The sequence below is a fragment of the Columba livia genome, chromosome 28, assembly GCF_036013475.1.
Source record: "Columba livia isolate bColLiv1 breed racing homer chromosome 28, bColLiv1.pat.W.v2, whole genome shotgun sequence".
NCBI lineage: Eukaryota > Metazoa > Chordata > Aves > Columbiformes > Columbidae > Columba > Columba livia.
Window position 1 is genome coordinate 100,831 of NC_088629.1, and position 25,150 is coordinate 125,980.

Below are 25,150 nucleotides of genomic sequence, written 5' to 3' on the forward strand. Positions count from 1 at the left end.
AAGAGAAGGTTTCAGGCTCACAGCAAGCCCCTGGTTATTCTCCTCCTCTTCCTCCTCATCACACACACACTCTGCAAGGGAATTTTAAAATTTTCCCTGGAGAACTTGTAGGGTGGGTGGCAACTTTCACAATAAAGAACATAAGAAGGATGGCAGGGTGCATAAAATAAATAAACAAATAAATAGATATCCTCTGCATGCACAGGCGCAGAGACCACAGGCTCTTCTGTGCAGCCAGTTTCGGAGCCGTCAGGTGTCAGAGCTGAACTCCTCCCGTGAGCTCTAGAAAACAGAAGCAAGGGGCTCTCAGTATTGCCTTGCTCTTGGCAGACACAAGAGTCGGAGCTAGAGAGCATGAGGGCTCTTTGCTCCACCTGCCCTGTGGTATCGGCCCCCGTCAGAGCAGCGGACAGCCCGCTGGGCTGGGACAGGGCTCCGGGCCCCCAGTTGAGGGCGATGGAGCTGGTGGGATGGCTCTGGAAGAAGGTGGAAGCCATTTCTCCTGGCTCTCCAGAGAGATGACAGGTGGTGGATGAGCGAAGGGGAAAAACAGACTGCGGAGGCGAGAGGAAGGGGGGAGCTTATTGTATAGTAAATGAGCCCGTATGTCATGGATCCTGGCACCCCCGACATATGGAACCCAACACAGCTGCTTTGCTTGATGTGACCAAATAGATGCTGGCTCCCTGCTCCCTCCGGGACGCTGTGCTGCCAGCTGGGAAATCTGCCTCTGCTCTCCCTTCTTCTCCCCCTGCCGCCTTCCCAGCACAGCTCTGGCACGCGGCGGGGAGGCCAGGCCCACGGGGGCTCCCAGGCTGGCACAGTTGCCTCCGGCATACCGGGGGCAGGTCTGGGAAAGGCAGATGTGCCACAGGTGCATCTTTTCCCCCCACCAAGCAGGGGAAGGGCTGGGGTGGAGCAGAGGAAAGGGAACAAACTTCATATGGGGAAATGCTGCTGCTGGAAGCAACGGCAGCCTGGGAAGGCGGCCAGGCAGAGATGTACAACATATTACCTCTCCCAGGCCTGACAAGCTTGTAATGAGCCATACAACTGAGAAATGGAAACTCAACAAATACGGACAGGCAGTGACTGGGGAGAAATAGTCCACAGCCTGCTTTAAAATACCAGTGGGGAGCAGAGCCCTGATGTGCGTTTGCAGAAGCACTGCCCAAGGAACACAAGGAACCTCATAAGCGTGTATAGAATCACAGAATCATAGAATCACAGAACAGTTTGGTTTGGAAGGGACCTTCAAAGCTCACTGAGTCCAGCCTCTCTGCAATGAGGAAGGACATCTTCAACTAGATCATATATAGAAATGTCTGCACAGCCCCTCTGAGTACCCCACCACAACATACGTGGCTGTTTCTCTGTGTGCTTACACACATGTGTACACATATACACACAGACATGTTTCCCAGCACATTTATGTAAGTGTTCCCAGTCAAAGTCTCCTCTGCAAGAATCCGACATCCATTTATGCACAGTAATTTACAGCCACGCTCATAAATCTACCCAAAGTTGGGCATCTCTGTGTGCACACACACACACATACACACTCATTCTTGCACTGTGATATTCAGATTTCACTAAAAAAATAACCTGGACATCTGTGCTCTAACACAAAACCTTTCAGCTGTGTGTGAGACTACTGGTAAACCATCCATATCCCAAACTTGTGCAGCCCTTAGCCCAGAGGTGACAGAAGGGCTGATGGAAATGTGGCTTTTGGGATCCGCAGAGATGCCCTCTCAAGGCTTTGAGCTTGCAATGAACTGCAGTGCCCTTGGGGCAGGACTGAGTTTGGTTTTGTGTTTCACTTGCTCTCCCTGCAATCAGCTTCAGAGACAAACCAGCCAGGAACCAAGAACCGCGACAAAGTTATTGAATCAGCCACGTCTGCTGTAGCCACCCGCCACAGCGGTGACTCCTGCACCTTTTTCACCTTCTCCATTGTCCCCCTGCTTTAATTTCTTTTCTCTCTCTGCTCTTGTCTCCTTCCCACAGACCCAGGACCTCCTTTCTGGCGCTCGGTGGTGAAGGGATCATTCCTGCCCTGCCCTCGTGAACACTACCCAAAGCAAACCTGGAGCTGGCCAGCAAGCTGGGGCAGCCCTTGGTGGCCAGATCAAGGCTTGCGGTCACGGCCACGTTTCCCTGTGTGCTGGCAGTGCCGCCCCGCTCCCAGTATCCTTTCCTGGAGCATCACTTCGGCAGCAGGGCCAGGAGAAGGAGGGAAGGTCAGCCCTGGGGCCAGACACATGCCACGGCAGCTCTGCGCTTTCAGCCCCAGGGTTGTGGCAGGGAGTTGGTGCGTGGACATCCCAGGATCACGCTCACATGTGCAGCTTCTCTTTAAGCACTCTCCCCCTGCTTCTTGGGGATGGGGAACTGTATTTGATCTCTTGCACTCTCTTCACCACTCTTATGTCTCCCTCTTATCCCGGTGCTGCTGCTCTGAAAACCACAGGCCTGATCTACTCTTGCTCTGCAAATGCAGGCTCTGTCTCATCCACCCAGGGCCGCACTGTAGGTGCCGTCCACGTGCAGGTGAGCCACCCCAGCAAGAAACTGCTGAGCAGCTCTGCTGCCTCCTGGCCTCATCACTTCAGCATAGGGCAGGGAAGGAGACAAACAACCTCCTAGGACACCAGCACTGAGGCACGAGTGTGTCGCTCTCATCCTGGTGGAGAAGAGGCTGCAGAAGCTCCTTCTCCTTGGGCAGATGGGGATAGTGACCTGGCCCAGGAACAGCCCAGGAAGCACTCACCAGTCAGACATGGGCTGTGGGACACGTTGCTGTTGCTGTTTCAGCATCCCTGCGAGTGAATTCAAGGTGTATCAGACACGGGAGGCAGGAGCCCTGCACAGGGGTCTCTGTTCTCAGTCACAGAAGGATGTCGGCAGGAGACACTGGACCATTTGCATGAAGACAAGTTTCAGTACTGGACCCAAATAAACTCCTTCTCTCACTCTTCCTTTGCTCGGTGAGTCCAGTCCTCAAAGAGCTTTTCCTTCACCTGGGTGACTTGTGCTCTGAGGTGCTTTCATTCTCCTTCAGATGAACTGTAAACTGTCATCTTACTAAATTAATCTACTGCAAGAAACTCCTTTAAACCTACACTTGCTCCAGTCCTGCCTTCAGCAAAACCTCAGTAATGCTTAAACCCCCGAGGGGAAGCAGTGCTTCCCATCTCCTTGCCTGCCCTTTGCCTTGCACTCCAGACCGGCAGTGTGACAATTTTTGAGGACTCCCTGGCCATGCAAACTGTGACGAGTGCCCAATTTAAGGCCATCTGAATGGAGGTTCCTTTTCTTTTTCCTGATCAGAAATCCCCTGTGCCACTGCCAAGCCCAAAGCAAAGGACACGCAGGCAGGTTTGTGTGTTCAACCTCGCACCGAGTACAAGCAGAAGGGTCAAGCCCCTTCCCGAGAGAGCCTGCAAGATTTGGGCAGAGGGCTTCCATCCCACACAGACCATGCTGCTTATCTCGCTCTCCCTCTCCCCACCTGCCATGCTTCCATTTTTGAGCATCAAACCTCATAGAATCATCCAGGAGCACTGTCCACCCAGCCCCAGGACAGCCACCTTACCCCCAAGCTGATGACCATTCCCAGGCTCCAGCTTTTTTCTTCCAGCAGGATGAAGCTCAGGTAATCCAGGGAGGGAGGAATTGCTTGGCTCATCTGTCCATTGAGGAGGCAAAAAGTTTCTCTGGGTGTGCACGGTGTCCTGCTCCACAGGATGGACCTGGGGAGTCAGGGGGAGCCCTGGTGGCCTTGGAGCCCGGTCATGCTACTCCTTGAGCAGGAGTGGGAGTGGGCCGCCACGCACTGAGATGGACACCCAAAAGAGGCATGTGCCCCATGTGCTATATATACACCCCAGCCTTGCACGACGGGTCCGACCCCGGCTGCCTCATTGGCCGCTCCAGTGCTCCCCCCCTCATAAATATTAAAGTAAAGCGAGGGGATGCCATTGGCTGTGCGGGAGGTTGGAGCCCCCGGGAGAGGAGGGAGGTGGAGGTTGGATGTGGTCCTGGAGGGTGGATGGAGGTGGTGGGCTGGGAGAGAGGGAGGGAGGAGGGTGGGGGTGCTCCGGGAGAAGGCGACATCTGTTCTCCATGCATATTTCATAAAGGAGAAATAGAGAGATGGGAGCAAGCGTGGAAAGGGGAGGAGGAGAGACAGGCAGGCAGGCAAGTCTCTGTGCTGGGGTGGGATGAGGAGCAGGGTCTGCAGAAGATGTGGGACCGATGACACAGCCTTCCTGGTGGCTCCCACTGGTGTGCAGCCCCTGCTGCCGTGGCACGGGCACCTGTGGGAGCCAGGCTGCGTGTCTGTGCTGCGACAGCATGCGTGCGTGTCCGTGGACACACAGCTGCATGCTGCACGGGTCTGCAGGTGCTTGTGTAGGGTGGGTGAGCACTGGTGGGTGCCCAGACCACAGACAGATTCCACCAGCAGCAGCAACTATCCTACAGGTCCTGCCTAGCAGCTGCTGTAAAATTCACCTGTAGTAAAGTTTGGTGAGGAGAGAAAGTAAGTGAAAGCAAGCGGTACCTAGAATACACAGGTATTACTTTGAAATGCTGATCCTCTATTTAACCACAAAACAATGATCTCTTTTGTGGGTTAGACTTTGTCTCTGCCTCTCACCCTTCTCCTATTTCAAATTTTCCTGTTAAACTCTGTCTTGCAAAAATCTGCTCCAGTTTGTCCTCATTATCAGTAAATTCCTGCATCCCCATCCCGCTCATATGTATCTGTGTGTCCTCTTAGACCTCTCTGTAGTTTCCTTGCTGGAGTCTCCTACCTTCATCCTCTCCCTCCCTCCTCTGAGTGCTGGAGGTTATGGCCCTCCCGTGCTTCCTCCCAGCCCTGGAGGCTGGTTCCCCCTCCCCTGCACTGCAGGCAAAGCCCAGGTGATGGGCATCTGCACTTGGGTGGACTCCAGCCCATGGCATGGATCGGCAGATGGTCTTGGAGTTTGCAGGGCGAGCGGTGGAGGAGGCAGAGGGACCAGGTGGCAGCGAGGAGCCCACCTCGCCATTGCTATGGCACCGATTAGAAAACAATATTCGCCTAATGAGCTCGTGGCAATAGCCACGTCCACCCTGAGACCAGTGCACACGATGCACAGCACGCCCAGGTAGGGCACTGGATGCAACGCGTTCTGCACATCCATCGCACATGCACCTCACGGACACTTCGCACAGGCACACATCATGGCTCACGTGTGGACACGCGAGCAGCACGTACAAATTCACATGGGCGTGTGTACCCTTCACCGTTGCACACCCCGTATCCCCCTGCACACACGTCCCCCTCCTCCCGCGCTGCCTTCCTCTGCCTGGGCCCCCCATCTTTCCCAAGAGCCCAATGGGCTGTTTGTGGTTTTTTCTTGCTCCTGCTGCCTGTCCCTCCTCTGTCTCGCCTGCTCACCCCCGGGCCAGCTCCTCTCTCCCTGCCAGGACGCCAGCAGGGCCCCACCTCTCTCTGCAGCTGATGCTGGGCTGCTCCGGGCATCCTGCCGGGCTGGGCCCGGGGAGGAGGGGAGGGATGGAGTGGAGCCGGCTGCCGGAGCTTCTCCAGGGGAATGCCAGACCCGGTCTGTGCTGGCCTCATGGCCATCGCAGCGTGAGCACCTGGGCAAGCAGGCGTTTCAGTTCCCTTCAGCAGGCTCCTGCTCCAGTTCTTCTCCCAAGTTGAGGATTTAGCAGCTTCAAAATCCTACCCTGGATCCTCGCGGCTCTCCCAGGGAACGACGCGCAGTGTTCTGTGAGAACACCGACTGCCTGGCTTGTCCCCCAGGCGTCGGTCACTAACCAGGGACAGCCCTCTCCAGTGACACAAACACAGCACCCACTCCCCTTTCCCACAATATGGTCACCTTAACGCTGCCCTGGAATGATGAAGACTTTCAGCCTTCCTCCTCCCGCAGGTAAGAGCTGAGATTGCAAAAGCCCCTTTATCTGTCAGCATCCAAATTCTGCGCTGCCGGGACGGAGGATTTCACCTGGGGATGTCCCTCAGCTTGGAAAACGGTGGCTCTTTGTACCTGAGAAATGTCTAGGGTCAGGACGCTTCCCTGATGCTGAGTGCAAAGTCTCACAGAACCGCCCGGCTCACGGCAGGTAAGACGAACACCGGCGGGGGGGCTGCGCCAGGGAGCAGAGCAAGACGAAGCCACAGCCACGGGTCTCGTGGGAGGGTGATGGCAAAGCGAGAAACTCAAGATCTTTCTTGTGCACTCTCCGCCATGGCTGCAATCCTCCCCGGTCCCCGCTCACAGCCTTTAGCCCGGGGAGCTGCCCTGGTCCCTGGGAGTTCGGCTGCTACGTCATTCTCTACCTCCTCAGCAAGAACTTGTGAGCTTCCAATATCCTATGGCTGTCCAAAAACTGACGGGATTTGGGGGAGGGAAAACAAGAGACCCTCTAGTTTTGTTCTTCACTTCTGAATTACCCAACTTGCTAGCTGAGAGAAACTGGCATTCCCTGCCAAAACCAGGCAGGTTTCTTAATGGCAGGAGCCCATAACCCAGAGCCTGCAGAAAATCCTCATTTCCCCCGAATTCCTGAACCTCCCTTTCAACACAGCATCATTGAAGAAGAAAGAGGCTGGAGAACACTGATGGGAGCACGGCCAACTTTTTAAAATCTCTTGATACCTTCAATTTGACGCCGAGTGAGTCCATTGTAGCATTTCCATCTGAGGGGACAAAGCCCTCCAGGACTTGCCCACCTTAATGCACAAGGTTTTGGGATCAGCTGCAAAGAGAGGAGCTGTGGGCCAGGGCCAGGGGGACCTGAGCTGCGCTACCCCTGTGCACGCAGGGAGTGCACAGTGAGGTATGGAAAGGGACTAGAAGAGGCAGCATTTGGCAGGGGATGAAGTGACATATTGTACAAAGACACTGGGGACCACACTGGCCTGGGCTTGTCAAGGAAAACAGGCAGCTTTAACCCTTGTGCTGCTGGAGCAGCCCCAACCAGAATAATGGAATCACTTCAGTTGGAAGAGACCCTCAGGATCATTGAGTCCAACGACAACCTAACCTAACTCTGGCACTAAACCATGTTCCTAAGAACTCGCAACTTTTTTACAGTGAGGGGCTGGATGCCATAATGATGGGTAGGAGATCTGGAAGATCCCTACCCTACCATGATGCCAGGAAGATCAAGACCCCAGGGGGTGTTACTGCTCCTGCCCCCGACAAAATGGTACCTTCATGCAACCGGTGGGACTGTGCCCCATCTCTCCAGCAAGGACCCTCTGCAAAACAAAAGGCACTGGGCTCCCCCACATTTCTGTGACCACCTGGCTGCTCATTCATGGCAGTCTTCTCCAGCAGACCTGCCTGTTTGGGCTGTTCTCTGCAGTCAAGCAATCGCAGAACCCATACCATCCACGGGGTCACATTTGGTGCCATTACACTTTGTCCAGATGTGCACAAGTGCAGTTTGTGAAGGGGGCAGCTGCCAGCTCCATCCTGTCTGGTTTGCAGCATGCTTTTGCAACCAATGGCTGCAGCCCGAGCTGGCTGCGAAGGTTCAGATGCTCCGCACAGACAGTGTGAGGCCTCTCTGACCACATCATGATGCTCAGCTGGGTGAGCTCCAGCTACCAGACTCTTCAGACAGCGAGTGGGAAGCAGAGCTATTTGGACTGACACTGGAGAAACACCCAGGCAGGCTGTTAATCATCACTTGGGATGATGATGCCCTGCAGAGCCAGGGCTCAAGGCCTTTTTGGGCCACTACATTAGAGCACACCAATCTGTGTGTGCGTGCAGGCTGTCTGTGCAAGCTGCGTGCGCACAAGTGTGTGTGCACGCGCAAACTTGGGCCGCAGGGTACGTGTGCATGCAGGTAGGTGGCTGAGCAAGGCCCAGCACCCCTCAGCAAGTGCTTGCACGCTCAGCTGTGTTTACTGTGCATGTGCTCAGGTAACAACAGAAGGTCCCTGAATGGCACAGCTCTCCCCAAGCCCTGGGCACGCTTGCCTGGCTTGTGACAGAAGCTCTCAGCTCTGATAGCCCCTCTCCTCTTCTCGCCTTTGTCTCCCTGGCTTTTATTGAACGCAGGTTTTGTGAGCGGTCGGTGACAGACGGCCCCGGTGCTCGGTAACTAGACAATCTGTCACTACCACCACTGACAGCTTTCACAAGGAGCCCCTTTCCTTTCATCCTTCCCGGTTCCCTTCGCCTTTGCTTGTCCCCCTTCCACACGTGCTCTCTGGCTTTGTTCTCCCCTAAAAGCCAAATAGCGACAGAAGTTCCTGATCATAATATTGCTCTAATCGAGTCTGTCATAATCGGATCCAATCTAATTACGTTCAGATCCCTCTCTTCTCCTGACTCTCTCTATTGCCTGTCCATCTGTCCCTCTCTTCCCTTCCAGTCTTTGTGTCCATCCATCTGTTATCTGCAGGCCTTTCTCCCTTCCCATCATCTCCCTGGGCCCCTGCCCCATTTGCAGTGTGGCTGCCCCAGCCCTTTCCTCCAGCGGCTCCCTCTCCAATCCATCTCTCTTAAAGGCCTCTCCATCAATCCATTTAGCAGCAGCTCCCTGCCTCCTCTAGCCCATCTGCTTCTCCCTTTCTGCTGGCTGCGAGATGTAGAGATGCTGTTTTGTTTGTATGTCGATCTTGATTAGCCCCAGAAACCTCACTGTTAAGGCCATGCTGGAACTAGGGAAAGATCACCTGGGTAGCACAGAGCTGTATGTCCTAGGCAGCATCCTCCACCCCCGCCCCACCCTCTACCTTCTCTGAGTGATTGCATCACCGTCAGGCTGGACATGCAGGTGAAAGAGGCTGGACAAAGCACGGAGATAAAAGGATGGAGCCCCAGGAGCACGGAGCTGCACAAGGCAGGCGGGGAAACAGCAATCTTGAATCTTCCCGAAGTACCTTCCATTTTTCTCCAGCCCTGGTTATTTCTCTCCAGGAACGCACACGGCTGGCCGGATGATGGGCAGACGGATGGCTGGATGCGCGGGCATGGTGGTGGTACCTGCCTGGGTGTTCTCAGTGCACACAGAGGGGACAAGGCAGAGCAGAGCCGCGGCAGAGGGCTGCAGCGGTACCCACCGGGGGAAGCAGGTGCCCAGGTATCAGGGTGTAGTGGATTTGGGGTCACTCGAGGGTCTCCTGTGCCTTTCCCAGCAGCACCTGGTCCCTGTCAGGGACAAGGGCAGCCACAGAGATGGACCCTGGGCGTGATCCAGTCTGGCAGTTCCTGTGCTCCTATTTGTAACAGTCAGACCCTGATTTTAAACACGTTGGACTCAGATGCCTGCTGGGTGCCAGCCAATGACCCTTTCTTGCTGTGATAGTTATATCCTTCATTCCTTCATCTGGACCTTGTAGCTGCTCACGGGTATGGCACAGAACACAGCTGTCAACAATCACGGCAGCAGGACTACTAGGGACTGACCATAGGCTACTGGACAGAGAGAGCTCAGAAAAGGAAACAGACTGGTGAGGGGCTGGAGCACAAGTGTGATGGAGCGGCTGAGGGACCTGGGGGGTTCAGCTGGAGAACAGGAGCTGAGGGGAGACCTTCTGATCTCTGAACTGCCTGAAAGGAGCTTGGAGCCAGGGGGGGTCGGGCTCTGCTCCCCAGGAACAAGCGCCAGGAGCAGAGGAAACGGCCTCAAGTTGCGCCAGGGGAGGTTGAGGTTGGATCTTGGGAACAATTTATTCCTGGAAAGGGCTGTGGGGCATTAGAACAGGCTGCCCAGGGCAGTGCTGGAGTCACCAGCCCTGGAGGGCTCGAACAGACGCAAAGATGAGGTTCTCAGGAACAGGGGTTAATGCCAGGGGTGGGGCTCTTCCAACCAAAATGATTCTCTGATTCTATGACAGAGCACTGGACTAGGACACAGCACTCGATGTATTCTTTAGACAGCAGCATCATGCAAAGGCTCTGTTATGTCTGTACTCTCTTCAGTGGTCCATAGACCAAAGCTCTGCCAGTCTACGCAGGGAAATGATGGGCTCTGACCCGCTTCAGAGACTTGAGGCACAGGGCACACAAAGCTTTGAGCTCTTTAAAGTATTCAGCACAGAGAGATCTAGAGCAGTTTGAAGGCATGTAGAAGGAGTAGCTCTTCTTCATGAGGCAAGTGGGTTTTTTCCACATATTTATTTGGCAGTTAAAGCTAAATTCTGTCCCTGCAAATGATGGTCCCAGCAAGGCCATGTGTGGGACAGCTCAACCGCGGCCAGCTGCAGCCACTGCTGCCCAAAGCACAGACGCTGGGCTCCAGCACCGGGAACAGGAGAGGCACCAGAAGCTGGGCAGACTGGAGGGGAAGGAGGAGCAGAAGTGTTAACTCAAGTAGTGTTAACTCAAGTCAGAAAAACAGCGACTTCTCAGAGAAGTGGCAGAGAGCACAGTACTATGAACCCTGCTCTGCGATGCCCCAAGCTCAGCCCTCAGCTTGAATAATGCACTGGGAGCTGCTCCTATAGCTCACCCAACAAACTCTACTGCCCTTAGTCAGAAAGCCTCTTTGGTCTCCAAAACTCAAGCCCTCTGCCTCCCAGTCAGCTTCATCTCTATTTTAGCTTCTGATAAAACATATAAAAATTATTTGAGACTACACCAATTTTTTCTTCCTGTCTCCACCGTTTCCTTCTCCCAGAAGCCAAACAGACCTGGCTTTGTTCTGGGTATTAATTAACTTCCCTGCCTCTTAATATTCCAGAGCCATAAAGTTCCCAGGAGCTGAGAGGCTGAGCGCTAAGAAAACATACATTTCCTCTCCTTTCTCCTGGTCTCATTGACTGTCACCCCCATATGTCTCCCCCTCAGGGCACGAGGGCAGCTGCAAACCCTCCTCTCTGGGCTCAGCCCCAGCCCTCTGCCTCCTGGGAGGCAGCTGAGTTCACAGGTCAAGAGACTCAGTGGCATCTTCTTTTTGTGCAGAAATCCCTGTTAGAGTTGCATGGGGAGACAGGAGAGGAAATTGATGCTTGCAAATTATGTGTGTGCATGAAGGGGGCGGGGGGGGGTGTCTCAGCAAGATGCCTGGGGGTTCTGCGACGGAGAAAGCATGTGCCAGCTGCCCTCCTCGGCAAGATGAGTCGGGGGCTGCCCAAAAAAACGAGTCTGCGCTTCGGTGGAGCTGGAGGTGGTCTGGGGTAATCTAGGTGCTCTCTCAGTACCCAAGGCATGGGTTGGAGTCCCAAGGAGAGGCTGTGGGGATATCGGTAAGGATGAGACTTCTCATTGAACTGTAGAATGCAAGGTATAGGGATGAAGGTAATTTTGGAGGACAGTCAAGGACAGTCAGGAGAAAAGTGAGGCAGAGAGATCGCTGGGTTTCTTTCTATTCCTGGCTCAGCACCTTGTAGACAAAAGAGCCGTCAGCAGGTAGTGAATTACTTCTCTCCCAAGTTTGACAGGAAAGGAATTTCCAGTGTCCTCTTGATCTTCTCCAGGGCTGCCCTGCCAGCGCCAGTCTCACTGGAACTGGACACAGGGAGGAGATGGGAACAGGTGCAGAGCTGCAGCCTTCACCACCAAACCCAGTGCAAGGCGCAGCCAGGCAGGTGCCCCTGGGAGTGAGTGCCCCAGCCCTCGCTGGCATCAGCGGGCTGTTTACTTGGAGGAGCAGTTCAGCAAGACTTGCCAGAAGTTGCATCACCTCTTTTTTGCCCTGGCAGAGGGCTGCAGAACTTGCTTCTTCCAGGCTCCACCTCTTGAAGGTGTGTTTGCCTGTGGGTACTCAGCTGCTTTCGCTTTTCTTCCGTTTCTTTGGTCAAACACGGAGCAGAGAAAAGAGCTTGCAGACCCTCAGTCCCTTTCAGCCAGCAGAATAACTGACCTGCTGGTCTCAATGCCTGAAAGACGCCAAGGATGTTAAGTGCTTGGACAGAACTCAAAGCCGTCCAGCACCTATAAGCATCAGGAAGAACTAGTTAGACCAGGAATAATGTAAAACAACCTCAAAATGTAGTAGTTCTGGAAGGAGTACTCATGATTTGGAGCAACAAGGCAAAGACTAAGAGAAGAGAATATTTTCCCAGTACCTAAACTTGACTGTGATGTTGAACTGAAACAGCGTGAGCTTTTGCCTCCTCTGCTGGCTCTGCTAGAGGGAGGGTAACCTTTGTCACCTGGGAGAGTATCTTAAAACACTGCAGCAAGGTTTGTCAGGAGAAATCTGTCGAAGCCAGAAAAGAGCTCAGTACCTCTAGAGCGTTCCCGTTAATTGGTTCCCAGCTGGACTGTGTCCCCCTAGACCAGCTATGACAGACACGAGTGGCCCTTGCTGCATCCCTTCCCTTGGCCAAGAGGCAGCCAGGGTTACTCTGCTGTGGGTCGCTGCTTCAAAGACAACCAGACACGGAGCAGAAAAGTTGTCTGCTTTCCCTACCTTTTGCATAATTTTCCATGCAAACTTTTCTAATTATCAAAGCAAGTGGGCTTTGAACAGGGGAATTATGTCATTCATCCCAAAGAAGTCCAGCACACATCAAAATACATGTAGCTGCACCTCAGTAATTTTGTTTCTGCTGTAAAGATAAAAATGAATCTATGTATATACCAGCACTCTACTTTCCACATTCACGTACTGAGAAGGCACTTACTATTGCTTATTAGCATTAGGGATGCTCTAATTAATGTACATAATCTCAGGAGTGATGGAGAGAAGCGTATCAGGGGAGTTATCAACTTCAGGGCTCGCACAGCTGAGGACAGCTGCTGTTACACCACAACGGGCAGGAGGAAAACGAGAGAAAACTCAGCCCCAAACCAAAGGCAGCTACTGCATGTTACGAAGGAAGATAAACAAGAAGCCAAGCCTGTTTTGTTTTGAAACTGGGGACGTACGTACTGCAGATAACTGTACTCAGACTGAAGGCACGGAAAGGATGGCTTAAGAGGGAGCCTTTCCAGGGCTAAGACGCTAACTCTGGGCTTAAAGCAGCAGACAGCAGCTCCCGCAGGGGCAGCGATTTAGTAGCTGTACACAATAGCTGCAAAGGCTTTCCTAGTCCCAGCGGAGGGGAACGAGCACTCCCAAATCCACTGTCAGCTCTTTGTTTGAAGATCAGCAGTGACACTAGGTGACTGGATAGGTCAGAGATCCCAGTTCCTCCCATTTACAATCTGACAAGGGATGCAGGTGAACATAAGACTTTCTGCATCATCTTGTTTCTGTATAAATCACGATTTCATTCTCCACAACACACACAGCAGTTTCTTTCACCAACACTAGCTTTACTTTAACAAAACACCTTTGTATTTCAGGTCCAGTTCACCATCAAGGTCTCAGAGCATCCCCTCGCCCTGTGAGACAGGGCAGCAGCAGGGCCGTGTCACCAGTGAGGACGCTGCGAGGGGCAGGGAAGCGGCCACAGCCAGTCTGGGGAAGAGAAACCTGGGGACTTGGACTTGCTCTCGTAGCTCATTTATTTCCCGGACAAGTCCCACAATCCTGACTATTTCTTCCCCACCCCCTTTCATCCAACACTCAGGCCCGATTCCCCAGAGGAGGGAAGGCTCCGATCTGCACGGCACAAGCCTCGTCATCAAAAGCCAGCTGAACAAAACAAATTTACCAACCATGGCAAAACATGACGAGGAGGGCTGGAAACACCGACAGCCCCTGCCTTTCCTTTTACCCGCCCTGTGCAGCAACACTGCTGGCACCAAGAGAGTTTGAGAGGCACACAAACCCCCAGCTCAGGCGAAATTTTAGACTGACAGTGAAGCGAAAACTTGCAGTCTTCTCCGGCGTTGGCAGCAGGAGGGAAAACGTGTCTCTGCTGAAGCACCTGCCAGCCCTCGCTTCTCCCCTCCTTTTTTCAGGCCCCGCTAGGAGGGTCGCTCATCGCAGCGTCCGCAGGGAGACCTGTTGGCCCTCCGAGGAGCCGCGGCGGCACCGACAACGGAGGCAGCTGTTTGCTCGCCTGCCCAGAGAGCGGCTCTGAACAAAAAGCTGGGAGTGGAAAATGGGGCTGGGAGCAGTAAAAGGGTGGTTTTCTGTTCGTATGGGAAAAAAAATTCCAACCAGAAACCTTCAGGAAAATAAAAAAAGAGCCCAAATCCAAGCAGAGAATCTAGATTTGAAAATCAGAAAAGAGAGCAGTATGGGAAGGCCGCATTTTTAACCTGAAAATTATCAAGAACCCTGTGTATATTGACTCAATTTGCTGACCATCTCTCCACACAGCACAGCTCCACCGTGAATTAAGCATTTGCATTTTGATATGTAAAAAACCATAATAAACTTACCTTAGGGAAGGACAAACATATTTTACCAAATTCTCTGCCAAATCACATGCTCTCTGGAAGTCTTCCGTCTCACCTGAATACTTTAATGCACAGAAACAGTCTACTTGGATAATTTTGGGGCACCGATTTTGTTCTGATGAAGTTGGAATGAGTCCAAAGATTAGGAGTTAGAAGCTATAAAAACCCTTCTTGTAAAGACAAGATATGTCCATTTAAATTGAGATACGAGTTTCTTCAGTATTGCTAGGAAAAACGCAAAGAAATCCAGCACCAGGAGCAAAGAAATGCAAGCACCAGGAGCAGTTTCCTGATAGCAGGATGCTTTATCAAGTGGAAAAAGTCTCCCTCAGCGTGGCTCTCAAAGTACAAGGTCTGAATTACTTTAAAACTCCAGAGTGTATGCCTAGTTGAGAAAAGACTTAAACATCATAAGCCCACAGCGTCCTCCAGGGAAGGGAAGCCGACGTCTGCCTTTGTGCTAGTCAGCTCTGATTTCTGCGATTAATCCTCTCTAGTTTTGAGCCAACAACAGCACTACTGCACCTTTGAATTACAATCGCTGAAGAATAAGTGATTTTTTTATACACAAGAATAAACCAGGAATATCTGAGTGTTCGGTCAATCACAACAGAACCTGGTCTTGCTGGGCACTAAGCAACAGCATCAAAGGAAACAAGATGTGTCAGCAGGCTCACTATAAAACACACTTCTTATATCCGTGCCCAGGTATCGACCAAGAATCAGGAGCGATCAGCCACCCTGCCTTGGAGAGGCTACAGCCTGAAAACCAGCGAGTTAACTCCCTGTCATCCCCGGGAGCACAACGTCTCTCTGGTCCAGTTGTAGAAGGAATTCAAAGTTCACAGAGAGCCAAAAAACAAATCAGACAAGCTCCATTTCTCCCGAGACCAAAATATATTGCAACACCCAGCGATTTTGGTCCTTTTGGCAGCAACTAAGACAAAATAGGCAACGGGTTAATTTGTAAGTGGAGATTTTTTAATTAAACGGAACTATTTATATATATACAAAACCCAGAAAATATTGCACCATTTAAAAAAAAGGACATTTTACATCTAATCATCTGTTAAACATACCTTGCCCTCCCTGCATTGTAGTAAACACAGATTCACAGCAACTGTTGACGTGAACAGGCAACCTGTGCTGCCAACCACCACGTAATTCCGCTAGTCCCATTCACCCCAGAGAAAACACCTTTCCCCTTTCCACCCTGCCTTCCTTTAGGGAACAAATCCATCCCGTTGTTGTCTCGGTGGCATTCAGGACCAATCCTCTCAAGTTGCTCGAAAATAAGGACAAATCAAAAAGAAAGGCTTTGGGAACTTCTCAGTCACAGTTTCTTTCGGGCTCGGCCGGCACTGTTTTCTGGGCAAGTCTCTCATGTTTTGGGGCTCAGTCTCCAGAACCCAAGCACAGAAGCTCTGGTGAGAACCATTTGCATCCCTATCCAGAGAGAGGGGCATTCCAGTGTAGTTTTACATTTGACAATTGGAATCCAAGGGCTAAGACTTCTCAGGCCCCGAGAGCATCTTCAGTAAGCCACAGCCCCAGGGTCCCGTGGGATGCTAAAAAGCACATCCGCTTTGGCGTTGATAAAATATGTGGCGAGGAGAGAGATGATCAGAATGGCAATGCCCACAACCAAAGTGATTATCTAGGAAGGGATGAGAAACACTCAGCATTGTTACACACACAAATCTGCAGCACCTTACAGAATTCGCATTGAATTGGCAGTCTCTGTCAGAAGCTACAGAAACCAGCTCGTTACTGAGCACCATGTGCATTAAAATACAGAGACAATCTGAGGACCTTACAGTCTCAGACAAAAGCAACTACCAGACAGGACCAGGTCAGCTTTCATTGAAGTTATCAACAGTGCACACAAACAAATGTTTAAGAGAAAAGGTAAAAAAGTATCACAGATAAGGACATGGCGCATTTCAGAGTGGTTGAAACAGTTTGCAAAGATTTTTAGTGAACACTCAATGTGACCCTTTGGCTACTCCTGCATGGACTGTCATCTCCTTCAAGCACCACAGTTACTGGCAGAATCAACATCTGCCAACAGCCTCTGCATAACCGAGATCACCTCCTGCTCAGCACCCTTCCTGCAGCCTAAGTGCCAAACCCGTCCATTAGATTCTTCTCTGACAACCCTTCTCCCTGTGGGGTAGGACTCCCCTTCCCAGTCTCCCCCGAATATCTCAGGGCAGTCCCCATACAGTGGCCAGAAACACACTGCTACGACTCTCACGGTACGTCTTCTATGGGGTCAACACTTCAGGGACGGCTGGGCTCAAACCGTGCCTCTCCAGGGCACCAGGTCTACTGAGCTGTAACAGGCCAACAGGCACAGGCAAGTCACAGTGCCACACAAAGAAATTGCTCATATTTCAAATAATCACCTGAGAAATGCAACAATTGCCTGGGTTTCTACAGTTTTCAGGTGACTTATTGCTAGCAAACGATGATGCAGTTCTGGAGTCTGCCCTGACAAGGCGTGACATCATTAACAGCCAACCAGAGGACACCAAGAGAGGCAGAGAGTCCCAAAGTACTGGTACGCTTAAACCTTATTCTGCTGGCACCCAGCTCAGGGCTGCTCAGAATCTGAGAGGCTGAACCAACAGCAGCTTTTGTTGGTGAAGGTTTGTGCAAAAGCTATTTCTGGGCCGTTGAGGGCAGATTTGAACTCCAGGAAGACCTGGGTTGCACATCACGTGAAACACCTGAACAGCCAGATTCACTGCCTTGCCTTCCTGTGCTTGGGGAAGGAGTCACTCCTGTCACTTCTTTTATTCACAGAGTTCAGCAATTATGCTGCACTGTCTCAGGCCCAGTGACCAGTTTATCAACCCACAAATGGCTGGAGGTGGCAGGGTTATCACCAGCTGTGCATTCTTGGTTACCTCTTTCTCAAGGATGTTCTTAAATGAGGAGCTCACTCACACAGGATGATGGTACAAGATTCCGTAACAAACTCTGAATTGTTTCTTCGGCTGTTAGGAGGCGTTATTCAAAGCCCTATGGATTTCACCCATTCACTTTTGTCTTTTTCTCTGGTTTTCTCTTCCAGACATGTACAAACTCACCTCTAGCTCCTTGCTGGCTACCAGAAATATTCGGGCACGGATCTCTTTCCACCGACTCTCTGTCCATGTGGAGTACTCTGTAGATCCCCACTGTCTCAGCTCGAAGGCAGGAGAGAGTGCTTTGCTTAGGTGAACGGTTGACCGAACACAGTAGGGGACTCGTGATGTTGAGTTAGGGTCCAGGGAACCCTGCACCCAGGAATATTCATACATCTGCAAAGAAAACACGAGACTGAGAGACAGCAAACGGTCACTAGCAAATAACCAGACTACCTCCTTGTTCTGGAACCTTCCCCATGTCCCCAGAGAGAAACAGAGACTTTACAGAGTGTTCTCACTGTAAAGGGATCCTTTTCACAGAATGGCTGGGGTTGGAGGGGACCTCTGGAGATCATCTAGTCCAACCTACCTGCTAAAGCAGGTACAGAAATGTGTCCACGCAGGTTTTAATGTCTCCTGAGAAGGAGACTCCACAACCTCTCTGGGCAGCCTGGGCCAGGGCTCTGGCACCCTCAAGGTAAAGAAGTTTCTCCTCATGTTCAGATGGAACCTCTTATACTTCAGTCTCTGCCTATTGCCTCTCATCCTATTGTTGGGCACCACTGAAAAGCGTCTGGTCCCATCCTCTTGACACCCACCCTGGAGATATTTATAAACGCTGATGAAATCCCCTCCCGGCTTCTCTTCTCCAGGCTGAACAGAGCCAGCTCTCTCCGTCTCTCCTCAGAAGAAAGGTGCTCTAGGCCCCTAATCGTCTTCGTAGCCCACTGCTGGACTCCCTCCAGTAATTCCTTGTCCTTCTTAACCTGGGGAGCCCCTGGGCATTAAGATGCCTCCTTGTAGGAGGAGTTTCCCAGCTGTCCCATGTGTTATTATGAGGAATTCTTAACCAGCTTTCCTCAAAAGCAGAAAACAGCATATTGGAGAGCCTGTCACCCCACTCTGACTGATACTCACTTCCTTCTCACTGTTGGGTGTTTTTTCAGGGTTCAGACACTCTTCCTTGGTGAGGTTCACAACAGTGCCTGTGAGGTTGGCTAGGACGTACTGCACAAGGTAGGTGGTGTTCACAGGGCTGGAAACGGCAACGTAGTGTTGGGGAACGTCACCTGGAACAGTCGGAGAAATGGGATTGGCGGGGAGATGGCCAGAACCAGACAACGATAGTGTGGCACTTCAGAAAGCTGCCAGGTAACACATGGGGTCAAACCCATCCCTGTGTTCTTCTTCCCTATGTTGCCCTTACCCAGAATTCCTTTTAAGTCTGGTTTAATGATGGACTGAAACCAGGAATTGTTCATTTTAATCAGAAACCCATACAGCATTCGAGAGACCTGGAAAGAGACGGAAATTGGTTCATACAAAGAGGAGAGAAAATAGCATCTTAACAGCTATACCTCTTAAGATCATTCATCTGACACATGACAGGGGCCAAGAGCACAGCAAAAGAGAGACCATATGTCACAACTGAATATAATTCAGGACCAAGGTGTGAAAATTTGGTTTGATTTCAGTTCCACCGACTCCTTAGCTGATCCCTGTGGCACACACTGCCATTTCACCTCAGCTTCCTCTTTTGCTTTATGGAATGAGGATACAGGTCTGTTTTGTAGAGGGCTCATGAAATTTAATGTCCGTCCAGCGACTGAGAAGCAAGGAGCCAGGGAAGGGTGAAAGGTTTTTGATTCAGCTGTGGTGGAGAAAAGAAGGGGAGAGGCAAAGCCCTCACGGAGACAGACAGGACAGCGTGCTGTGTAAACACATATAAACAGAGACAGAAGGGGGGTTCGTGAGGGCTCATCAGAGATGCCAGGGACTCAATTCCATCTGCTTGTACCGTTTTTGGATCTGCCTGAATAGCAGAGGTGTTGTTGGCTCCCCCTGCAAGTTGGTAGAGAGCACGGGCGACCACTGTGGCAACTTCTGCCAGAGACTGCAAAGGAAAAACACTCTCTGTTAATCAAGATAGGCAGATTCAGCAAAACAAGCAAGGAGAGCAAGCCAGAATCTACCCATCCATCAAAACACTTCCATCGGGCTAGCATCTGAGCGCCTATTGCCTTTGTCGCTGTACAAAGCACTCCTGCCTTCCTCCTGCCCTTTTTGGAAACAGCTTTGCCCCTCTCCCCATCACCCTGCTTGTCACCTGCCCATACACAAAGCCCCATCCAACCAGATGCAGTAGCTTAAGAAAAATGCAAAGAAGGAACCTTGGCTGTGTCTGTGACATACTCCAAAGTCTCCTCCGGGCTGAGCCCCTCGGGGTATTGCATCTGGATGTTCTCTGGAGTGTCGTACATGCTCTGGTAGTATCTGAAAAGAAGGAGGCAAACAGAGGTTGGGGAGGGGCAGAAAGAAACCACTGGGCATGGAATTCAATTCAGAGTCTGCCTAAAGCAAACAGTGGGAGCAGTCTCCTGGGAGCAGAGATACAGCCCTGCCAAAGCGCTGCCCTGCCACACGCTCCTTAAACCAGTTAATGAGGCTTTATAATTAACTTGGCCCTTCCACAGCTTCTCCCATCTGAGGATCTCCAAGCAATTTCCAAGCTGTGATTAGCTTTCAGGTGGGCAACAGCCCAACCTATTAAATGGGCAGAGAAACTGAGGCAAGGACAACCCATGCAGAAGGTCTCCTGGGACGAGAGCTTTGGATGCGAGTCATGTGAGTGGATTTTATTAATGCCTCATCTTGAAGGCAGCGAGGAATTCCCACTACAAGTCTACAAAAGATTTACACCAAGGCATCTGCGGCACATGCAACCGAATGGGGAACTGGGCGGAATGCCCACGGCGTAGTCTGACGTTCCCAGCCAACCAAGGACTCATCCTCCCAGTCTAAAGTCAGGTCACACAGCGGCCAGGCATGTTTTCCTCCACCCCAGCTCTTCTTACCCCTTTAGAGTAGTACAGATTTAGAGGTGAAAGGGAATTTACTTCCCTTTGATTGCTACAGAGATTCTCAGAAACAGCAGAGAAGCATTGAAGGGAAAGAGACAATCGGAAGAGTCTGGGGGCAAGAGGAGAGGCATATGTCTGTCCTCTGCCCCATGCCACTTCCCAAGTTGATGAGGAGCAGGGGATCCCCAAGGAACACATTGTAGTAGGGTCATGCGAGGTGAATGAAAGTGCCCTTTCCAACGCCTGGGGCCTTCTGCCATCACAAACAGTACGCTATAACAAAAAAAAAAAAAGAAAAAAAAGAAAAAAAAAGGCAGCTAGCTTCTGGAAGAACAGATGAGGCCCAGGCACGCTCAGTTGCCATTTGCTCACCTCTGGCTTTCAGCCAGCTGTGGGGAACATTTTCTGTACAAAACTGGATTTCTTTCGCTTGTCAGAATAATTATGTTGCGCTTGTTCAATTACATGGCACATGCTTCCTCCTCTGCTCCCCCAACTGCTGCTCTACATGTATGTTAGCCTGCGCATCCCGGGCACGGGCGCCGCAGGAGCTCAGGGGCCCTCTGCTGGCTCCGCCACCGTCAGAACAGGGGCCAGGCCGTGCGCAGGGCCCGGAGACATACCTGTTCTGGAAAGCTGCCTGGTGGTCAGTCAGGACCACCCCAGGGATGTGCCGGGCCCGAAGGAAGCGCTGGAAGGAAGATGGGGGAAGAGGCTGCGAATATCCAACCTCCTGCAAACTCACATTTGCTCCCACACTGCTGCTACTCAGAATATCTAGCAAGTTCCTAACCTGAAAAACAAGAGAAAAAGGCACCGTCCCACTATTCTTTTGGATCTATAATTTCTCTGGAAAGGTTAACATCCTGATCATCTGCAGTGTGCTGAAGATCCCACAGTATTTTGGCCAGGTGACTGACTACATATCGCTTTCTATTACCTGCACTTTAACAGATTCATTCATTTGAGAGACAGGGTCTGTATGCATCCACAAAACTGAGCCATTCCTTAGAGCCACCTGCAAGACAAAAATCCCCACCATAAACACCCGACTGGAAATCACCAAGTCTTGCAGAGCAGGGAAGCTCAGCCCAGGGAAAAGTCAAAACCAGCGAAAGGCTGGCTGGGAAAACCACAGCCACATTATCAGAGAAGCAGGGAGTGAAAAGTCCTCTAACTTAACCCACACCTGATTCAACTCCACAAAGGAATGAATGTTGTCCAAGCGGAGAGGAAACTTGTCATTTTCCATATCATACACCATTCGGGAGCTGCCAATGTAATCAAAGGTCTCCTGCGACAGAAAAAAACATCACACATGAAGCACATAAGATTGCTGTCTGGCACAAACGCAATATTTGAAAGGCTGAGGTGGAGCAAAACCAAAAGCTTGAGGGCCAACTACTGCACCCAGTATTTCTGAAGGTTTGTGTAGCCTGGCACGCACCAAAAGTAAATATTACGTTGTCCCTGGCGCCAAAGACAAAGGTGCTGCAGAGCAAAGGACAAAAATGAAGGCAAACAGCAAAAAAACAGGGGACAGCTATTAAGCTCCACGACCAAGAAAGGCACAAGGGCAAAGTCAGACTGAAGCGAGCACTGATATCCGGCAAGGCACCGCGAGTGAACAACAGCAAAGACGTTCACACAAACCTCTGCTCTGGCATGCGTCGTCCTCCTTGGTTTTGGGGAAGGAGGACAGCAAGTCAGGGAAAAAGGACAATTCTCCGTTCCAGGAAATAAAAATATGAAGCTTTCCTGAAAAGAGGGGTATTTGTTTCCCTTGAAAAAGAGGGGGGTAGGCAAGGTGGCAGAAATGAGCATGTCAAGGGAGCTACAAGAAGCTGAGCATGGCCTGGGGAGGAGCGGGCGCCCCTAAGAAGAGAATTCCGGTGAGGGACAGCAGCGGGGCCGGCCAGCCACCAGCCGTCGCCACAACGAATTCACAGCCAAGTCTTATCATTCCTCCTCCATTCAGGGAGCACAACAGAGAATGTTTGCTTCACCGTGCTCTACGTCTCCCTCCCCCAAGGGAATTCCGGCTAGGGATGGATGTGCTGAGCAGAGCGAATGAAGGGAATCGCAGGGCCACAGAATGGGAGCCAGTTTCACAAAGCTGCACAAAAAAACCACCCATCAGTGCAGATGCCTTGAGGGGAACATCAGCTGTTGGCCATCAGTCCCTCCTCTACAAGCTTGTTCTGCATTTCCACAGCTGCTGGCTCCAGTGCTGGGTTCTCAGAAAACGAGCTACATTTTGCTGCTGTCAACACATAGATTTTTAATCTGGCCTTCTTTGGGCTTCATTTCAGAATTTAAAGCCTGGCCACTGCAGTTCATCCTGAACTGAAACAGAGAACAAACATACAGCCAGGCACACTGGGAGGAGAGGGGAGGGAACGCAAAGTTTGTGTCATTCATCCAGAATGAATTGAGGGGCAGAAAATTAGTTGCCCTAGTGGAAGCTCCATCTGCTGTTGTTATCCCAGTGCGTTTAAGATCCCATTCTTGCTGGGGGAGCAGAGAAAATCATGGTATGAGGATGCAAACAAATGACTCCGCACAAAGAGTAGGGAAAACGTTCATTTGCAGGGAGCCAAGGGTTGATTTGTTATCTTAGAACAAGCCAAATGGGGCATGACGCTGCTCCTCTTACCCCTTGGAAGAAGGTGAACATGATATTCCTTTGTAGCAAATGAACATCTGACACTTTACGAAGAGCTTCGGCAGCAGCCAAGTGGGCGACGAAGGAAGAGACAGCGCTCTCTGCCCCGGGCGCAATGTTCCAGAAGAAGGAATGGCTGTCGATCTGTAAGCATGGACAGGAGGCGTAAGAAACGTGCACACGGAGAGAGGAACACTGTACCGGGAAAGCAAATCCATCACCTTCCTCCTATCCCACTCATCCTACTGATACGGGAACAAACAAAGCGCCCCGCCTACCCTAACCGAAAACACCAGTTGCGTTGCTGCGGCAGTCCCGAGGCCCCAGAGCCCTGCCCCTGCCACCCCCAGCCCTGACCCAAGCAGAGATTCTTGAGCATGCGTAATTTTAACGCTGGCAGCACTGTTCAGCGCTGGCCTCTGGGACGGCAGCAAAACGGAGTTTTGAACTGGCATCTTTGGAAGGTGTAAAGTGCCCATAAAACAGACTGCTAGATGGGGAAGGAAACTTCTTTCCCAGCCCTCACGCTGACTCAGCGCTTGACACACAACAAAACCTCCAAGTGATTCTGTCTCCCTCTCCTGAAAAATACAGATGGGCCAACTGCACAGTCTGCTTCTCTGTAGCACATTTTGAGGATGTGAATATCTTAGGAAAGCATAACAGACACACCAACTACTTCCACTTGTCTGGTTCCATCAGTGAAGAAGATGCTGAAAAACGTCTCAGGTAAGACAGCAAGAAACAAAATGCAGATGTTTTATATTGAAACAACAGATAAATATACGTAAAACTACCAGCTGAAAGGCTCATACTTGCAGAACCACAACAGCCAGTCGGATCTAAAAGAAGGTTTGAAACACAGGAAGAAATCAAAATATACAAGGAGCATATTCCCATAAGTAAGTCTCTGTCTTTGCAGAATCCTTCCAGTCCACGTTCTAAAAGCAAGATTAAGAGGTACCTACTCGCGTAGCAACAATAATAACTTCCTTCTCAGGATCAACTTTTCCAGAGGAATTGATAGGTTGCAAGGTGCTCCAGACATTGTAATCAAGCAGAGGATCACACACAACCTCTAGGAAGCAGAAAAAACATGGTCTGAGTTGAGCCCACAGCAGTGACAGGTCAGAAGCGTGCTTTCTGCTCAGCTGCAGCTCATCAGTGGCTCCACCACAAGAGATTTGTGCTCAGTGGGGACGAAGTCCCGGCCCCAGGAAAGCCACTGGTAAAACCTTCCTCAGGATTTAATTTCATGCACACACTGCCTAACAGAGCCATGGCTCAGAGCCATTCTTGATGATTTACATAGCAGGTATTAGGTCCCATCTTTTTTATACATTATTTTCCAAACTGAAAACAAACGTACTTTGACAAGGCTCAGTTGACACGCAAGCCTTTGGGGAAACTCTACAACTTTCTTTCTTTTGCACAGCTGTACTGCACTGGGATTTTTACGGCCAGGCATCATGTCAGGGAAAGAAGGAAAGTGCTCACCTGGATTAATGCTGAAGGTGCTCTGGAGGGAGCTGCGCCTCATGCAGGTGACGGTGCTGGTGACGGCGTGCATGTGGGAAAAAAGCTGCATGGCACAGAGAGGGTACTCGGGGCCTGATCCACCGCGAGGGACATTGTGATCTTGATAGCACTGTATGGAAACAAAAATCAGGCCAAAACAGTGTTCCTGTAAAAACATTGTGTACGGCATCTAAAATTTGGCAGTTTTACTGTAGACTTCAATATCTAAGCTGAGAGAAAACAAAACTTCCACCCCCTTTCCTGAACAGTGGCAGGAGTTTCCCTTCTGCTTGTTGAGGAAGCTCAGTACCTGCTTAATAACTTGAGTCTCATTGGCGTCTTCAAGGAGGAAAATAGGGAAGTCAAAATCCTCATATGACAGCCCATTGCCCACCGGGTTCCACACAGTCCTGTTGCAGTGTGCAAACTCAGGGCCGTAATCTTTGGAATAGACACCTGGCAACAGAAAGAAACAGGTGAATCAGAGCCTGGAAGAGAAGAACAGACAGCAGGAAAGGTGGGGCCTGCTGAAAAAATGGAGCATGAGCACCAAGACGAGCTCAGGAGCCAGCTGACAACAGTCGGGGGGATGGAGCCGGTCGCTGCACGGGGCAGAGCAGCAGAGAGGGCGAGGAGAAAGACGCTGGTGCGACGCCGCGAGAGCGCTCGGCAGGCAGTTACGACGTGCTGAGA

At 51.2% G+C, this 25,150-nt stretch overlaps 1 protein-coding gene across 2 annotated transcripts in view; it reads right to left on the reverse strand.

Moving 5' to 3' along the window:
- Positions 1–71: 71 nt before the first annotated feature.
- NCSTN (nicastrin) overlaps positions 72–25,150 on the reverse strand; it is a 28,766-nt gene continuing 3,687 nt past the window's right edge. The window contains exons 5-17 of one of the 2 annotated variants that reach the window (XM_021282833.2): positions 24,768–24,913; positions 24,437–24,587; positions 23,908–24,017; positions 22,931–23,083; positions 21,464–21,568; positions 21,215–21,292; positions 20,898–21,067; positions 19,585–19,687; positions 19,212–19,307; positions 18,621–18,708; positions 18,332–18,483; positions 17,375–17,587; positions 72–282 (exon numbers count right to left, since the gene is read on the reverse strand). In XM_021282833.2, the coding sequence (XP_021138508.1) occupies positions 250–282; positions 17,375–17,587; positions 18,332–18,483; positions 18,621–18,708; positions 19,212–19,307; positions 19,585–19,687; positions 20,898–21,067; positions 21,215–21,292; positions 21,464–21,568; positions 22,931–23,083; positions 23,908–24,017; positions 24,437–24,587; positions 24,768–24,913 (1,598 nt within the window). In that variant the 3' untranslated portion in view covers positions 72–249. Of the gene's footprint in view, positions 283–15,238; positions 15,937–17,374; positions 17,588–18,331; positions 18,484–18,620; positions 18,709–19,211; positions 19,308–19,584; positions 19,688–20,897; positions 21,068–21,214; positions 21,293–21,463; positions 21,569–22,930; positions 23,084–23,907; positions 24,018–24,436; positions 24,588–24,767; positions 24,914–25,150 lie in introns of those variants that run through there. The other variant, XM_005515096.3, reaches the window with a different exon arrangement.